Genomic DNA, 19,035 nt, shown 5'->3' with positions numbered 1-19,035 from the left:
CTGCCAAGTCCATAGGGCAATCGTTCGACCCTTTGGCTCTCTGACAGGCAATCTGGACGGACAAACGGATAGACACACGTATGGACTCCATGGGCTTCACTGCACTTGCGGCCGCAATTTCTTGAGCAAATTGAAATTCTTGTGGCCGTTTCCGATCCCCGGAACGATTCCTATTAGCCGGTATAAATTATCCCGGCTTTCCGGGCAAATCCTGTATGCAGTCGGGCCCTAACTTGTATAGGAAATTGCCGGCAACATTTTTAATTAACAGCAGCGAGGGCAATGAATCCCGCCAGACAAATTGTGGCAATTGCGATTTACACGACTTGGCGAGAGACTTTGCGATTTTTACAAACACTATGTGTGGTTTAAATCACCTTAATATGTAGTTTATGGCAAAAGAACATTGTAGGCGAAGGCTAGATATTACCTTGGCCTATAGGCATATTCCTTTTTTGTAAATAAATGAAGGATTACTCCTTTAAGGAGACAGAAAACGCAAAAAGCGAATAACACGAAATACTACCATGTCCAGGACATCAAACAAAGAAAAAAGAAAAACCTATTGCTCTGAGCTCACCTCCTTCCAAGACTGAGTACACAGTGACTGGCCAGTTAGTTGCGTGTCCTGTGAGGTCCTGTCTCCAGTTAGCCGTAGCTTTGTTTGTTTATTTGCCTGCCACAATGCACTTGACTGCAAGCTGGCATCTTGGCATCCTGTTTTGCCTGCCTTCCCTCTGTTTGTTTGTGCGCCAAGTGACCAGCAGTTGTGTGTCGCTTGGTTTTTGGTGTTCGGTAAGCAAATAAAACTCAGTTGTGCAAATGACGGAGTCCCTCCGAACAAACAGTGCCGATGCCATTGCATACTGCTCATAAATTCAGACATTTGGCGCTGAATTCAATTTTCCGCGCAATTGAAGGTCTCACATTACTCAGGACGCAGTTCGCGCACGATCGCTGGCTGCACACATTTAAAAAGAAAAACAATTGCCAAAAACCATTGCAATTTTTCGTCTAAGGGGCAAAGACAATACCGAAAAGCAAATAAACGCAGACAAAAGCGATGGATGAAAGTGGAGTGGAGGGCAGAGAGCAAACAGCAGCGAACCGCAAGACGGAAACGGAAACGCGTCACACAATGTCGAACTCGCACTCGTCCTTGCAGGACCTCCCGCTCCCCCTCCCACCACCACCCCCTTATTCGCTATTAGATATTTATTTCTGCGGATGTTTGCTGTGTCGATGTCTGTGTGGAAGCGCGCACATATTTGCACATGTTTCGCATTTGTATTCCATGCGTTATTGAGCTGAAAATTGATGCACATTACTTACTCTATTGAATTACACATTAGCCCCGACTCAACTGCGAAGGCAGCTGGAAATGCACGGAGGAAAAAAGGGGGTATAGTGTGATCCTCTTATGGGTTTAATTGGATTAGAAATACTGACTTAGAGGTGTTATATCACCTATGTTTACAAGTGTTTTTGGTATTATTGAAAAATTACTATTAAAGCTATAAACTTTCTTTAAGACCTTGTATTCTTCCTGTGCAGAACTGAAGCTCCCGATGCCGTGGCTGCATCTCCGCCGCTCGTTGGCCAATAAATAATTTGAAAATAACAAAATAACAAAGTGAAACAAAGGACATGCCGCCAAAGTACGCTGTAGCAAAATCAACGTCGCCCCGGGCGATGCAGCCATCGATAGACCCAGCCCCCTTTTTCCCACGCCCCTTTCGCATCTTGCATTGAATTATGCATGTGTGTAACTATGTGACCACCACCTCCACTCCCCCGCCCACTTTTCCGCCCCCTGCATAGGGACCATAAATTGTACAACTAAATACAATTTATTTCTCGTCGTCGTTGGTGACCCGTGTATTTTATACGTGCCCAGTGCCCCCTCCTGAAAGCCCCATTTGCCACTCCACCCATGACCCCCTAGTGTTATTTATGCGCTTCTCTCAGCATTTTTCCTCCGCCCTGCAGTTGTTTTTCCTTCGACTTGGTAGTATGTCTCCGATACAATATTTATGCGGTTTAAAATAGTTTTCGAAATACTCGGCTATATTTGATTGTGCTTTTAAATCACCTGTCGCAGCTGCTGGGAAATGGCAAAGTAGCAAAAGCGCGATTTCTGGTTCTTAAAATTGCAGAAGGATATGCAATTATTTAGCTTTAAATAATTTAAATTTTGTATAACTTTATAAATGACTTGTTTTTTTAATTTATTTGAGAACTGAATATTTTCATTCAAAAAGTTCTAGTCGAAAAGACATTATAAAATTATAAATATTAACAGAAAATAATTTGAGTTGTGATTGAATCTTGCCCTCTATATACTTATTTTTACTTCACTAATTCTTTTAAAAACAAGGAAAAACTTTAAAAACGGCGCCAGAACTGTATGACCTCCTGGACCTGAAATCTGTGATTCGCGAAATTCTTCGTTCCGCCGCATTTTCCGCGAGAAAAAAGTGCTGTCGACGGGAGCCGGGGGTGGGGGGCAGATCGCCACGATCAGGTTTTCGTGGAAAGTGATCGAATACACCAGTTTTCACTTCTCGCGTGTTACCTTTGTGCAAAATACAATGCTAGGGACTGAAAAACTGAACTTTACCGGTTTTTCCCCCATTACTTAGTTTTCTGAACTCGGCCCCCAGCGTGAGACCGCCCAAAAGTTGCGCCCCGCTCCCCCACATCCGCCACGACCCTGGGACCCCCTCAGAAAAGCGCAGGAAACGCTACCAAGCCTTACGACCGAATTCATGCCCTCACTGTTACCCAGCAGTCTTAAAGTATGTTAATATGGATTCATGGATATAGTGGAGCTAACAGTTGTTGTGGTTTACGCTGCAGTCTTAACAGATGTTAATAAGCAGCCTATTACCTTTGACTCTTTTAACCGTTTCGACATCCAAAGTGTTATACTGTTACTGTTAGCCCCTTAATGTAAACAGCACACAAAGTACTTTTTATAACATGCTGTTAACGGCTTATTTAACAGTAGCAGTAGAGGTCTGTAACAGTACGCTGGTGTTTTGCTGGGGGTGAAGGTGACGAAAAAGCGGATAAATATTTATAGCACTGTTGTATGGCAAAGACTCTCCTTACTGTTACCTAACGTTAACATTATATTAACGTCGTTAGTTTCCTGGATCAAAAAATTGACCGGAAAGCGGTTGAATTAATACACATTAATTTGTTAAATATAAATTGTATTGTTTATTAATTTCTTTGTACACCGGCAGACTTGTCTTGCAATCGCGAAGGGAGTACTACAGCGTCAAGATGCGAAAATACGTTGCTGTATTGAAAATTTAAACGGCCTTTTGATTTGATTATTCTTTTCATTGTAGCATTTATAATAATAAAGAAAACACACATTTTTTATAGAGTTACATTAATTTTATGGAAGGAGCATTTTTGGAAAGGAGAATCTGTATTGTAAAAAATATTTTCTAGTTTTTAGAAACCAATTTATTGAAACTTATCTTGGAGTTAGAAAAAAAATAATTTTTCTAGTTTTCAAATTTAACTTTAAAGCCAAAATGGCGACAATTTCAAAAGCATATTAAGCCAATTTATGGTTTTGATATTCCCTAATTTTGGCCGAGCAATTAAACTCCGGCTGGCTAACAGAAAACTGTTGCATTCGTCGTGGCAGGCACTCCAGAAGTAACCATTAACTGTGACTGGCAACAACTCAATCGCACGGAGGCCGAAGTCCTGCTGCGTCCTGCGGAAACTCACCACTCGGCGGTCGGCAGGACTTCGCGTATATAACAACGAGTGCGCCAACTGGCTGATTTCAGTCTTCGTTTTGCCTCCGAGTCGTGCGGTCAGCTACCAAGAACCGGAAACTAAACCTGGCCAAAAAGAATGGCCAATGCTGCCTCGGCCGCGATGTGGCTCCAATCATTTCGATTCTGATTCTGAGTCCGGTTCCGATTTGATTCGAGTAGAATACGATAGTATATAGCCAAAAGAAAGGGGAAATGGTTCGAGTCCGGCCGGATTCAGTTTTAAAGTAGGGCTCTTAAAGCTACGGAATTTTCCTGCGCTCGTTTCCGTTTTTGTTTTCGTGTCGCCGCGTGTGTGTGTATGTGCCAGTGTGTGGGTGAGTGTGCCTCTGTGTGCGTGGCATTGTCGCTGCTCTCCGGGCGAAATCGGGATACATTTCCGTAGCCGTACTGCTGCAGAAAACAGCAACTCAAGTGACACACAGCAGGCAAGTGGAAAACCCGTAGAACTCAGTAAGACCCAGAGGAAAACCAAGAAAATACCAAGATGATGAGGGAAAAAGAGGAGGCGCGGGGGAGCAGACAATTTCTGCGGTCGCAGCTTTTGACTTTCTGCGGCATTGAGTGCATTTCGTGCACTGTCTCCCAGTTCCGAGTCAATTTGCGGCTCCCACTTGTTTGCAACTTTCCCCTGACTTTCCATGTTTTTCCTTAGTCAGCCTCAGCTGCATTATATCCTGCCAGCTTTTCATCTTTCGAGCTTATATGCTTCGAAATTTTTGCAAGATCTTTAATGATTTATGCTGTAAACTCTGCGAATTGTGATATGGTCATTGGTTCTTTAAGCGATCTTTTGCCTGGGCAGTTAATATTATTCATTTAACATGTTTGCATAGCACCCATAAATCGCTTCACCGCAAAAACATTTCCATCCCGCTTCAAGTGCGTGCCAATTTAGGGAATTTCCCATGCAAATGCTTCAACAATTGAAATTAGATTTGCTGGCTGCCTGCTGGTGAATCCCCGAACCCGAACCGGGTTAAGGCCAACAAAAAAGCGCGGATTGGGCGGGATTTTGTTATTGTTTTGCCAGGCGTGCTAGGCGAGATCCTCTGCCACTTCCGTTTCGCCTGCTTATGCCAGGAATTGAGCCAAAGCGAACTGGCTGCCATATGCGCCAGCCGCAAAACTTTTGAATTTTTAAGTGGCAATTCGTGTACCCGCGCTTCCTGCCCTCGAAGTCAGCCACAAAGGCAGCGGAATGTAGACATAACTTTTTACTAAGGCCTTGGCACTTGCCCCCAGTCGAGGTATTTATTAAATTTTTAATTCGGCACCAACAAGAATTAGAAGAAATCCTGCTATTTAGACGAGATTAAGGAAGGCAAATTGCTCCAATGCTTTTGCTATACAAAAGGATACATAAAATGTTCTTATTTTTGATTTAGTTTCAAGTAGATTACATTTTTATTCAATACAAAATACTACAAAGACAGAAAAATGTAGTTAAATCTTGTGGCTAAAGTGGGACACAATTGAGTAATTTAACTCTGATTAAAATGCAGAAAGTCAAAAAAGCATAGAGGATTTTTATAAACCCAGAGAAATTTATAGGATTTTTTTTTTTTTGGAATGTTACAATTTTATATAAGTTACAATATATATTAAAAATGTAGAGTAGTAATGAAAATTTAAATGTTTTCATCACAAACTTCGCATTTCAGAACTTTTAATGTCCCTACAAGTGCCGATAATGTGCTGAAACTGTATTTTTTGCAAAAAGCTAGCTTATTCAATAATCCTGCAACCCAAGAAAGTTTCCAAACTCCCCAACATCCACTGATTTTGGCGTTTATGTGAGTGCGGACACTGGCGACATGCAAATTAGTTTGCTGGTAATGAATAAAGTGAAGTGAATTAGAATTATTGTGTGAAATGTGGAATTCAATTAGCTCGCCCTCATTCTCTGTGAAGTGCAAAGTTTTTGCTTAGAAATTCCCACAAAACTTTTTTGTCAGGGAAGTCCCATAAATAAATTATTTTTGTGTAATTCGCTTTGGAAGTAATTAAGCAAGTTGCAAATGCCGCCTGCAAATAAGAGATTAAAAAAGATTTAAGTAAATTTCTGCAGGCATTAGTAAAAGTAAATCCGTGTTTGCATTTATTTTTGGCTATTAGCCCATCAATTATTATATTGGTATATAAATTTAAAGATTTCATTAAAGGAAAACCACATATAAAATTATATTTTCCTTAATCTGCCTTAAATAGGAGATTATAATTGTAAATAAATTAAATTAAAGACGAAATCTTTAGAAATAAAAACTTATTAAAAAGTCGCTGCTCGCACAAAAAGGTTGGGATCAAAATCCGTAAAAAGTAATTTTGTTAAATTCCTAAACCCTTATCCATTTTCAAGCTCTTTGCTTTTGGTTCAAAATAATCCTAATTTCGAGTTCTGTGCTTTCCGTTGCGAAAAATTGGAAATGCTTTCATTGAATGTACTCGAGTTTCCCAATATCAGCTCAAGCAGCTAATGTGCCTCAATTAGCAGAATAATTTCGTATTTAAGTGCAACATTTAATGGGGTTTCGGCATCGATTGCTACTCGGGCTTCGATTTGCGCACGAAAATACGGCTGAGATTGGTAAATACGGAAGCGGCAAGTTCAATGGAACTTTCGATTTTGGACCAGTTTATGGTGTTAAGGGGTAGTAGGAAGTTCGGTGAGCATCGTCAGCTCATTCGAAGTTGCTTGGCTGGTAGTAAAAGTGCAACTTTGTCTGCAGCTGCAGTAAATATGCAAACTCCTGCTTTAGCTCCTCTATTTTCCTCTATTTTCCTCCCGTTTCCCTCTAACCTTGGCAGTTTCAAAAGTACAACTGTGTGTATGTGGTTATACTCTCACCCTCATCCTTAGGTAGTCTTTTTTACTTGCTCACTGAAGAAAAACTACTACTACAACTAAAGTCAATAAGTAAATTTTTAGTTTGAAACCAGGAATTATGAAAAAAATCTTACATGGACAAATATTAAAAAACATTGCTAATGAACTTCTTGAAAACATTGACTTAAGTTCAGAGACTTTTATATAAATTTTAAACTTACTATATAATCTCTTTTCAATAACAATTCAGTCGAACTTAGCTTAATTGAATTTTGCTTGTAATTTTTAAACTACTACTATATCTAAAGTCAATAAGTAAATTTTTAGTTTGAAACCAGGAATTATTTTTATCTTAGAAAAAAGAGCTAACAGGAACAAATATTAAAAAGCATTGCTAATGAACTTCTTTAAAATATGGAATTTAGTTAAGAGACTTTTATATACATTTTAAACATTTAATAAGTCATTTATTTGAACTTAGCTTAATTGTAACTTTTGTTTGTTTTGCCAATAAATTGAGAAAATTGATGTGATGGAAATTTGAAATTTGATGTGATGGATGGTATTAGAGTACATAGCTGTTTCTATATTAAATTATAAAAAATTGTTCAACTTAAAGACTTAAAAGTATACTATTGATTAGTTGAGTTAAGGGACTGACATTAGTTTATTCTTTTTATTATTTACTTGTTTTATTCTCAGTGTAGGCTTGTGTTCTGAGGGACGAGAGGGGCAGAGGCCACAGCAGCTGTTGTTCTTGCCCAACTTGCAGCTCACACACGCCCCTCCGCCCACTTTAACCCTTCCCTGACCATCAGGCACCCGCATCGCCCGACTTTCAAGTGTGCTCGGGATGTGCGCGTTATGCAAAACTAACTTTTTCCATTATTTTCTGTGTGTTGCCGCCGCTGCTGCTGCTTTTGCTGCTGCTTCTGGTGCTGCTTGTGGTTTTTATTTATGGTCTATTTTTGTTTTCATTTCTTTTTTTTCGGTTAGTTACCCCAAACCCCGCCATGTAAATAAAAGCCAACTGCAAAGTTTTGACAACGCTTCTCTCGGTTATGCAGCAGCCGATGCCGCCTCCGAAAATTGGGTCGGCAAAAGCGAAATTTATGTCGCAGCCGCGTGCAAAGTGACAGCGAACAAATTGCCGCGACACAGACACTGAAACACAGGCGCACTGAAACTGCACAACAAGCCTTGTAAAATGTTGGTGAAAGTTTCCAAGCCGAGCGCTAATCAAGTGACAAGAGGGGCGGGGGGGTGAACGGATGCGGGAAAATCGGGTCTTCGAGTGCAGCTAATTTTCCGGATTTCCTGGGATGCACTCCTTGGAAATCTCCGTCTAAATGCGGCTGAAAATTCCCCCGGAAAGTTTTTCGAAGCAACTTTGAATTATTGATAAAATACTTAGACAGCATGTGTGTGTGTACGAGAGAAAGAGAGTTTTCCCAATTTTTCCCACAGACACTTTTAGCATACATTGGGCAAACAAATTTCCAACTCGCATGCACACAACTTATTTGATGCACTTCAATTCGTTGCCAGAGACAAATCCTGCAACTGCTCGAGGATATTAAAGGGGAAATGGGGGAGCGCAGACGACATTGATAAATGTTATTTTGGCCAACTTTTTTGTTGGGAGCGAACAAACAAAAATGGGTAAATTCCAGCCCACAACACAGAAATGCAATCGAACGAGAAAGCAAACACAGAACCTCACTGAGATCTAGATCCAAATCAAAATATTTTTATTCGACAGAAATGGGCACTTCTTAAGCTTGAAAAACGAACTATTTTTTGATATTAGCACTAAATTCTCCAGAATAACAAAACTGAGAAATAAAGCTCTGCGATAAAATTAATTATAACTTTTGTTTAAACGACTTTAAAGCAAAAATACTGATAGTAAATTGTCAAATATTTATTTCATAGAGACAAAAATTGTAAAATAATTATTTAACAAAACTTGTCAGATGAGCAATGCTGAAAACATCGCTTGTTAAAGACTTAGAAATGGAAAATTCAAGTAGAAAATCCATCTGGCGTATTGACGCGGCGAAAGTTAAACTTTCTAATTAAATTGGACGCTGGTCCCGACAACCTATCCCACCATGAGTTATTAAAAATATATTAAAACTGCTTCGGGAAAGCGGGTGGAAAGTGTTAAGCGCCAGCGGTTACCAGCATTTGTTGCTGTTTGTCGCAAAGTTTGCCCAGCCGCCGCAAAATTGAAGTCCTTGATGCCGAGTTGCCCCTTCCCTTCATTGTTTGCTGCCTCAAACTTTGCCGACGACTCCTGGCCATTGTGGCAGTCTTCTTGGCCAGCAGCTGCAGTCTGCAGTTTGCACTCTGTGATTGTCTGTGTGCGGCTGCCCCTTAATTTGCTGGGCCAACTTTGTCTAATCAGTGTGCAGCTGCTGGCAGCTTTCCTCAGATTGCGTATACGCGTCGTTAGCCCGCCCTCGATTCCCGGCATGTTACGTATAAATAGAAGCGCAGCTAAGCCTGCAGCCTGCAGCCTGCAGTCCTAAAATTAAGTTACAGTAAGGGGGCTAAGGTGACAATATTACACAGGGAAAAAAACTTCGGTGAACTAGTTATACAAATTTCAGAGATCAGATAATGAACTCAGTTCAATATTCAAGCTGTTTTCAAAAAGTAAGACATTTTTTATTATTGAAAAAGGAAAAGGAAATTGTTTGAATTCCTGAAAATGCTAGGACCAAAATTATGAAAGTAATTTTCAAATAGTATAAGTTATAAACTGTTTAGTAAAAAGAAAGTCTGAACCTAATTAGAAAATGTTGGTTTATTGAACTTTTATTACTCATTTGAAGGCTACTATACTCATTATGTCCACAATTTTTACCATATGCGTTGCCACACTTAAGTGGATCTAATGACTTCGATGGGGGCAGATAGCGAGTCTAGAGGTGGCACCGCCATCGCAAATAGATCGCTCGTTGGATTGTGGCACACGGCGTATGTGTGATATGTGTAATTCGGAGCCGTGTACTTCCCAGACCAGAGTCCCGCAAAGCAATTATAGTGAAATGAGCTAATAATATTCAATTTCAATGGGGCTGCCTCCTCAGCATTTTGTCAAAATGTCAACCAGCAACCAAACAATAACAGATGTCAAACTGTCACAGGGCCAGACGGATCGTCAGAGGGCCAACAGAGTGGAGGAGGTTGGCTACTCCGGGAATCGTGTGTCAATGGCTGGCACTTCAGTTGGGGTGGCCAGTTGCATTGTGGGAAAAAGTGCAGCTGGTCCCCGTGAAACGTGAAAAATTACAAGAGGAAAACGAACCGAAAACGATAATAGAATAGCAGCCCAGGTGGGCAGGGCAGGGAGCCATGAAAATCACTCAATTGGACGGCTAACTGACAGCCACACATTATCAAATATTAATGGAATGGTGGGGAGGTGGGTCAGCGCGGCTCATTGAAACCGTTTGTCCCCTCGAAAGTGGAACTTGAATGGGTGGTTGCCGGCGAACTTTGACACCAACGCCCCCTCAAAGTCATGGGAAATCAGCTGGAGGACACCCCCACGAATTTTACAGCCGAACATCTGGGCTACGGGTACACATGACTAGCTATAAAACGGGAGGCGCCGCGTCACACAAACTGAAGGGCTCATTTATAATTCAGCAAAGTAAAACATTGAAGTAATGAAATTACACCAGAAGAATTTGTCGACGTCGGCCAGACACATTTGCCCGGGGAAATGGAAATATGAGCTGGGCGAATAAATAAAAATTTAATGAAAGCACGTATACGCAGCATGGGCCCGGCTTTTGCATGCGTGAGGCATTTTGACAAAACATTTTTGTATGTTAGTCCTGGAGTTCTGGTGGCTCGGGAAAACGCAAATAATTGAATTTCTGTCAACGAAATTAAATTACGCCTGCCCTAAGCGCCATGCCACTTTAAAGCCCCTTAAAGTTGCAGCCATAATGCATTTTAAATTGCGCATAATTAAAATAAATGCAACAAATGATTTAAATTTATTATAATGCCAGCAAAAACAATGAAACCCAATAACAAAACACAGGAGGTGTTGTGAGGTGTATTTGTGCTCTATATATATATGTCTGTCTGTGTGCGTCAGGATGAATGGCAGATATATACAATAAAAGTTAATGACAATGCATAAAAGTTCATTACTGCCAGACACACAAACAAGGGGTAATTCAGACGGGCAAGATATGCCGCAATGGTGCATTGCAAAGAGGAAGGAGTTTCGAGAGATGGGACAATGGGGAATCCCGAATCAGACGCTTCCAGATACATAATACATGGCCCGGGCCATTACAAAAACCACCTTATCTATTTACCCGCCCCACCGCAAACAGGGGAAAAATAATAACAAAACGACAGCAATCAAAGGACACGGCAGTTACACAACAACTGACCACTAATTAACCTAATTTCTAGCCCAGCAATCACACTGAAAATGCGAACGTAGGTGGGCTTCAATCCAATCTAATGCTCAATACTCGGTTATGTTGGACAGATGGAACGATAAACCGCAGACAGAGTCCACCGAACAAATGGAAACCAATGAGGCCATTTATTTTTATGTTGATTATTTTGTATTTCCCGTTTTTTCGGTAATTATTTATGCCACCCTCTGGCCAACGCGACCCGGCTCAGGAAATTATTTCAATATTAATTCAAACAAAACTTTCAATAATCCGTAATTATCGACGAATGTAGATCAAATAATCACGTTTTAGTTGCCGCGCTGCAGCAGCAACAACAACAGAAATTAATTAGGGAAAAACAAAATGGGAATTATTTGTCATGACACCAGGACCTCCACATCCTGCCTGTGCGTTTTGTAATTGGCCTAAAATCGCTGGCTGTCATCGGTATAAATTGTACGACTTTTCCGACACGCGCCTATTTATTATACATATTTATGCACCACAATTAAAGATATCCTTTGGCTAACTTGGTTATTGATTTTTTCCACTTGCAGCCGGCAGTTCTGGTCCAAGGAGAAGGCAAATAAAACTTGAAATATATTGGCCAGAGCAAACAAAAGGCCACACAACACACACGCACACATGTGCTTTGTGTCCGAAATAAAATCACATAAAATGCGACGAAATCTGCAGCATGCATTAAACAACGAGCTGGCAAACATACAATATTCAAACTAAGTGAGCTCACAAGTCCGGCAATTCATAAGGAAACCCTGATAAGTCCTCGACTTGGTCCTTCGCACCGGATCCTGGAGAGATGCCGTCAATGGAACCCTGGCTGGGGGGCGATTCCTGGCTGGGGATGTTGCGGCTCCGGCTGCATAAATCAAAGTGAGTTGCACTGCCCCTATCTTGTTATTTGCTCTTCGGTTCGGTTTGGTTTGGTCTGTGAGAAATCAAATTAATTTCAAACTTGTTATAAACTTTGTTCGGTTCCGTTCTCTGCTCTTGGTAAATTTAGCGCAAGTTTTTCAATAAATTGGCACACACACAACAAAAGAAACTCGGCATAATAAGAGTCTCTATTGGCAAAGTTATTTTTGCGGCGTAGCTATTTATAATTTTTAGAAGAGAAAACCCCCTGAAAAACAGGACTCTTATCCTGCAGCGTTTGCTTAAACCTGACGAGGGTTTCCATTTTGAAAATGGAATTAAAAACGACTCCGCTGAAAGGTCTATTTGGGATTCCCGAAAATAAGTAGGAAAGCTCTGGTTTGGGGCACTTTTATTGCCATCGATTTGCGCCGAGTGCTCCGGAGAACGCTTTAATGGAAAGCCCTCTCGGCAGAATGTTATAATTATGAATGTTTTCCGGGGCACATGCGACTGCCAGGGAAAGTGGCTGTCAAAAATTTCATAAATGAAAAGCCATAAAAGTGCGACCGACCCGAAAAATCAATGCTGCCACAGCTGTGGGCTCCTTCCCTCGGTTCTTCCTAAGCCAAAAGTACATGACCAGCATCAATAAGTTGGCCGGCACACACAGCACAAACTTCGGGACAAACAGCTGCTCCTGTTCCTAGGATCCCTGAATTTATTGACACCCACACACACACACACACACAAACCTATCGATAATCACTGCGGCAACGTGCTACGAGAAATCCAGAGAAATCCAGAGAAATCGAACTGGACGCAGTGCAAATTCGAGGTTAATGCACAAATAAATCTGCCACAAATTGTTAGCCATCAAAAATCACGTTCCACTTGCAGGACGTTTCAAAAAGGAGGGGTTGCTATAGCGCAAAAATAATAATTATTAACGCTCAACTGCGTCGCAATCAACAACATTTTATCTGGCGCTGCCAAACAGTTTGCAACTTTTGCGGCAGAGTTTGTGTCTTAGTTTCGGGGTTTCGGTTTCGGTTGCCTTCACTTGAGTGTTTTGCTTTTTTTGTGAGCCGCTGTTGTGCTCCGATATCGTGAGCCTGCTAACTTCCGATTTCCGGCGTGCGCCGTGATTGAGCGCCGCTTTACTTCCTGCGGGGCGGCGCCATCGAGGACCACAAGGACACTCCGAGTCCTCCTGCCTGCCAGCGCCTGTTTGACTTCTGATAAACATATTATACACTCTTTAAAGGCAGGTTTTCTGGGGTGAGCGCTGAAACCCTCTTTCACTTGTTAGGCCTGCCCGTTTCTAGTCCTTTAAAGTTCGGTTTGGGAGGCTGATGACCAGAAATTAGGGGTTGGTTAACCCATTTTGACAATGCTGATTTGTCTACCTAATACAGCATACGTTTCGTTAAAAAAGAAAAGGGAAAATCGAGTTCCAAATGGTTTTTGGGTTTGCTTAAAAGTTTCCAAAATAATTTCCTAACTTTATTTAATACATAATATTTTTATATGTTTAGATATATTTTCTAGTAATTTGAAATATTTTCAGTAAATCAGAAATCAATTTGTCGTGTCCAGGAAAGTTTTTCGTTTTTATGGAAAATATAAATATATATATATTTAATAAAACAAACATTGTACATATTTAGAGTACTAATTGAGCATTCCCAGCATTAGGTTTTTCGATTTAATACTTTTAATTTTGTAATCTAAATTAAGTAAAACGTTTTACAGAGTAAACTGTATGCAAATCAAACCAGTAGCTTGTTGCTTACTTAAGTTTCTGAAATAATAAACACTTTAAAGGGGGCAAGGTACAATATATGTATGCCTCAAATTGGATAAGCCCTAACTGGCAGAATCTAGGTGTGGGCCCAAATGGGTTAAGGGTGGGGAAACCTTTTCCTCCCCCCCTTCCCCTACCCCTTCTGTCTGCGGGCATCAATGTCAGTGATTTATCACAAGGCACAGCGCACATAAATAAACACCAGCAGCCATCGGAGACGGAGTCGGATTTGCTGATACTTTTCTCGGGCTCCTTCGGATGTATTTTTTGACAGTGCGTTGCTTTACGCATCACTAGACTTATCCCGGGTCCCCAGTTGGGGATCCCCGTCCTCCTAGTTTCCTTTTCATTTGACGCTTTGTGCACTTGACTTCGGAGTCTCCTTCGCTGGCTTCGATTTGCTGCCTCTAACGACCCTCATTGTTTGACACTCGGCGTTGATTTTCGCCAGGCGTTCTGCTGCGCCATATCTCCGATATCGGGCCACCCCCCCTCACCATCTCCCCCTCCCGCCCCCATCTTATCTCCCCAGGATAATGGCGAAGCGCCTTGGCTGGCGACATTATTTTCACTTTATTGAAAACTTGTAGCCGAAATTGATTTTCTGCGTCTCCTGGTGGCGCGGCGGCACATTCCAAACGCCCTGGGAATTGACATGCCCACCCACCCGCGGCTTTTGTCTTCTGGCAAATTTATTTCGCATTTAGTTGAATACTTTCTGGCATTCGGCTTGCGAAATTCCGCATACATTTATTTTAAAGACTGTAATTTCGTTTTATTCTCATGCTAATGTGTCTGCCGCCCTGACTTGCATTTGTGCATGGGGGTTTTGCGTTTTTGGGGGGCGGGGTTATTAAGTATTTATTTGCGCACATTCCGGTGCTAATGTGTTTTTTGCGGCCGGCGATGAAAATGCAATTTTGTCTGGGCAACTTTTCTGGGGCATGCGAAAATCAATTTAAGCCCGAAATGTTCAGCTAATTGTTCCCGCAGTTCAGTTATTTCAATTTCATATCGTTGAGCGGGACAAAAAACTATTCCCAGTTTCCGCTGCAAAAAATGCAAATTCGCACAACACAAAAGCTTAATATCAATAAATTAATATTGATGTCCTGTCACGAGGCCCTTTATTGTACTCCCTTCGCAGTTTTTTGATACCCTCGAAACACCAGGAAGGGTTAGCTAAGTAGATAGTTTTGAAATGTATTATATTGTTTAACAAGTTAACGATTTGTTCACAAAATATTGGAAACCAGTGAAGGCAGTTTTTCCTGGTTGCTAACCTCCTATCATAAGTTTCCCAGGCTGACTTACTTAAATAGTTTAAGGCTCTAGTCTGATTTCGCTACTGGTCATCCTAGCTTCCATTTCGCCTCTTCTACTCACTTCGGTTATCTTTTTTTAGAATATTTTATTTAAATTCCGCCGTAGTCCAGCCCGGATTCTCCGCACCGGACCCGGCGAGCAGAACAATAAAAGCAATCAGTGCTTAAAAATCAAATTCAATTTGCGCATATTCAGCATTTTTCCGTTGTCCTTTTGTTTCTGTTTTGGTTTCTGTTTTTGTTTTATTTGTTGTCCTTGTTGTTCTATTGCCGTAGCAAGTACAAATTTTTTTTTTCAAAAAATTTATAACAAAAACGCTACCAAAAAATATGAATACCATGCGAGAGCAGGGCACATTTCCCAAGGACGCCCGACGACGAAGAGGAGAAAATGGAGTACTGGCAAATCATAAATATTCCCTGAATCAACAGAATATGATGAAAATCCATAAATCATTGTGGGGAGCGGTCCTCGGCGGAGTTGAATTGGGATTGTTGGGGGTTTTTCGCAGAGAGCGAGGCAAGGATTTCAAATGCAAATCAACTGTGTCAAAAACTTTCGCTGCCAAGTGCTCAACGGTAGAGGCAACTTTCTTCTTCTCCGCCGCCTTTCTCTCGGAGAACTGAGACTGCCACGCCCACTTGGGGCAGAGCAAACAAATAATGAAGATGAATGCAAACAGTAAAACACCAGGCAAATAGCAGAAGAGTTCTGAAGAGAGGACGCCGAGGAACTGTACAAAATTTAAGCAAACAATGGACGTAGTGTAACGAGGGGAGTGGGGGGTTGGAAAGGGGGTAGGGGGGTGTTCCACTCGAGTGCGAAAAAAGCGGCTTTTGTTTCGTTTTAATGCGATAATTTCATGCGCAAGAATTTAATGGAAAATTATTTCAGCTATTTTCATAAAATCCCCCACTTTGGCATTTCTCCTTCCTGCAAAAGCCGGTAAAAGTTCGAGAACCGAAGGAGCGAACTTATGCCGAGCACTGTGCCTGATTTTGAGGAAGCAGCAGAACAATGCATAGCACTATTGCATAGTTCCTTTCTCCTACTTATTCATCACATGAAATCAGAACTTGCATATTTGCTGTGCAGTTTTTGTATCATGGTTTTGCTACCTTAGCTTGCCAAAAAGTGAAAAAAAATTTTAAAAAAAAACTTTTATTAAAAACTATTGAAGTTTGACCCAATACTGTTATTTTAAAAAACCATTTTATTAAAGAGATTATAAAATTTGTGAAAGATAAAAAATCTCTTTTCTGAGCTTACATTTTTAAGCGGTCTTATCCATAAGGAATTATAATTTCTAAATACACACAAATACTGTTGCAGTTTTATACAAAGAAACTAAAACGCTTCTATAAATGTAGTTAAAAAACAAAGAGTAGAATGGGAAAACAAAAAAAGGCAAGAAAAAGGTGCAAATTTGTAGCACCTTTAAACTTTGTTGAAATTTCCATAGCAGTTGCCACACAGCAAGGACACCAAGAAGAAAAGCAGAAACAGCAGCAACTAAAATTCAGCAATAACTGTAGAAGGTGCCGGAAACAGAGAAAATGGCCACGAATGAAGCGCGAATTTGTTGCAGCTGAAGCTCTCAAATGGAATTTAATTGTCTGCTGCGATTTTGGCCAGCGTCTGAAGCGTAAAATTAAACGATGGCCAACTAAAATCAGGGTCCGAATCCTGTCCAGCTGAGCGGAACCCAAAAATGTTGGCCAGACCAACTTGTTGCTCCCCTTTTACACGTGGCTTTTTTTCGTGGTATTTTGGGAGGTCTGTCTTAAAGTCCTTCTGCTGCATCAGAAATTGTGATCACGTACGGCCAGGGAAATAAAACGAAATAAGGCAAATTCCCATCCTCAATCTCCTCCTCATATTTTTAGGCGGGTGTCAACACCCAAGGCTCGCCATCTCGAGGACGCTGCGAACTTGTCGCCCATAAAACTTGAAATTGAAAAACTTTTACTTTAAACTAGAAACGTACGCATTGTTGTGTTTGCGTGTGCTTGCGAACAATTGAGACAAAAGGAGGGATTGGTGAAAGGGGGCGGGGTGGTGAGTCGAAAGTCGAAACACTTTCGCCTGATTACAAACGCGCAAATGATGCGTGTCTAATGCGAACGGAGGCCAACGGAAGCCTCGAACAAAGGCGTCCGACTAACCGCAGGGGGCGGGGGTTCTGGAATTGAGTCTGACAAGAAGCATTTTTACATATGAATGTACACTGCTAAAAAGGAAGCAAATACATAGAGAAATCTTAAGGTTAGGAATATGTTAAGGCGATAGTTTACAACTAGTTAATGCAATGTATAACATCCTTTGAAGTCAAAAACGCTATAAAAAATACATAGGAATGTGGCATACTTTCATACTCATTTATATAGGATTTACAAGATGCTTAAATTTCAGTGGCATCGCCAAATAATTCTATCTTAGAAACCCGAATATTTCTTTGGGTGTGCCACAAAATTGTCAAATTGTCTGTTTTGCGTTCTTTCGCAGTAAATGTATGAGCGATGCCTGAATGTAGGCAACATATTTCGCCTTGGGAGGTGGGGTAGCTTGAGGTACTGTAGAGACAGGAATGGCAATAGGGAAGGGAGACAGGAATAGAGCAATGACAGACAGCCTCAAGCTGCTTCCAAGAAAGCGGAGCAGGCAGAAGCCCACTTTTTAATAAAATAAAGCCAGGGTCTGGCAAGCGTTTAACATATGCCCCAGCCAGAAGAGGGAGAGGGCACTAGAGCGGGGGATAGAGATGGGGATAGAGCGAGATAGCAACAGAAAAGTAGAGAAAGAGAACGGAGCCCGACGACGGCTTGATATTAAGCGCACCAGAGATAAACACAGACAGCACTAAATTAATTCTGCTCAATTTGCATTTAAATATATGTGTGTGCGAGAGATTCCTTCTCCGAGTCGGTGTTTCTGTGTGTGTGTTAGTTACATTTCCGTGAATGTCATTGTGTCTGTGCCTCTCTTCCGCTCTTTTAGTTTATATATATACACAAGAAGAACACTTTATGTAATGTTACTAGATATGATATGACAAGGTACTACTTAAACAATGTTATATTCTCGAAAATATCAAAACTATACCATAAATTATATATAATTGACATTAAACTACAAAAAATAGACGAGTATTATTTCGAGGTATATGCATAATTAATGTATTTAGTAACATTTTATCAAAATAATGTGATTATAAGAAGGGTTTGTCTTTATTACTGTTTCCAGAAGTAATATAAATAAAAGCTTTTTGTGATTTAAGAGAGTTTGAGGTTTTAAAGCCTGAGAGAAGGTTAAAATCCTATGTTTTTGATATTCTATCAGCCTCTTTTTTCAGTGTTGTGTGTGGCTGTGCGTTAGTTTATTTAATTTTAAGGCCTGCAGGCTAAGCGACCAAACCTGCTTCCACTTCTGTTAGAGCTTCCTCTGCTAACTCGCTTTTCCGCCCACTTTCCCCTTTCCACTCTCCTTCAATCTCAGTGTTCGATGTGGTCGCACAGGTGAGCAAAAACTTTCGCACAGCTGCCTAATGACATTGTGGAGGGACTGCGTCTGTGGTCAGGTCTTCTGGCAAAAGCCAAAGCCAAAAGTAGGCGTGGGAGTGGGCGGGGACAGCAGCTTTCACCAAGTGTCAGGGCTGAAGAGCAGCCGCAATATTCAGGGAGATCCGGGGGAGTTATCTCCGGCAGGGCAGAACAAATTGCCCCGACCCGCCAGACAACAAAGTATTAAAACATAAATGCCAACAATATCAAAACGGATGAACCGCAAAAGTGTACGCAAAATACACATATAAATTTGCATACATAAGAATACAAATGAATACACAGTACAGCAAAGGTCAAAAGTGTAAGCCATTTTTTGTATTTACTTTAAAGTTAAGACTATTCAATTGATTCAAAAGGATTAACAATATCAAAAGGCTGATGTTTTCATCAATCTTTT

At 41.0% G+C, this 19,035-nt stretch overlaps 1 protein-coding gene across 2 annotated transcripts in view; it reads left to right on the top strand.

Annotated features, from left to right (window-relative positions):
* Positions 1 to 11,625: 11,625 nt before the first annotated feature.
* Positions 11,626 to 19,035, top strand: part of LOC108038603 (protein O-mannosyl-transferase TMTC2) — a 31,072-nt gene continuing 23,662 nt past the window's right edge. For both annotated transcript variants that reach the window (XM_044459980.1, XM_044459981.1), the window contains exon 1: positions 11,626 to 11,960. In XM_044459980.1, the coding sequence (XP_044315915.1) occupies positions 11,887 to 11,960 (74 nt within the window). In that variant the 5' untranslated portion in view covers positions 11,626 to 11,886. The remainder of the gene's footprint in view (positions 11,961 to 19,035) is intronic.

This window comes from Drosophila rhopaloa, unplaced genomic scaffold (assembly GCF_018152115.1).
Source record: "Drosophila rhopaloa isolate 14029-0021.01 unplaced genomic scaffold, ASM1815211v1 contig_2, whole genome shotgun sequence".
In the NCBI taxonomy this organism is placed as follows: Eukaryota; Metazoa; Arthropoda; class Insecta; order Diptera; family Drosophilidae; genus Drosophila; species Drosophila rhopaloa.
Note: the sequence above shows the minus strand (reverse complement) of the source record. Positions and strands in the feature narration are given on the sequence as shown.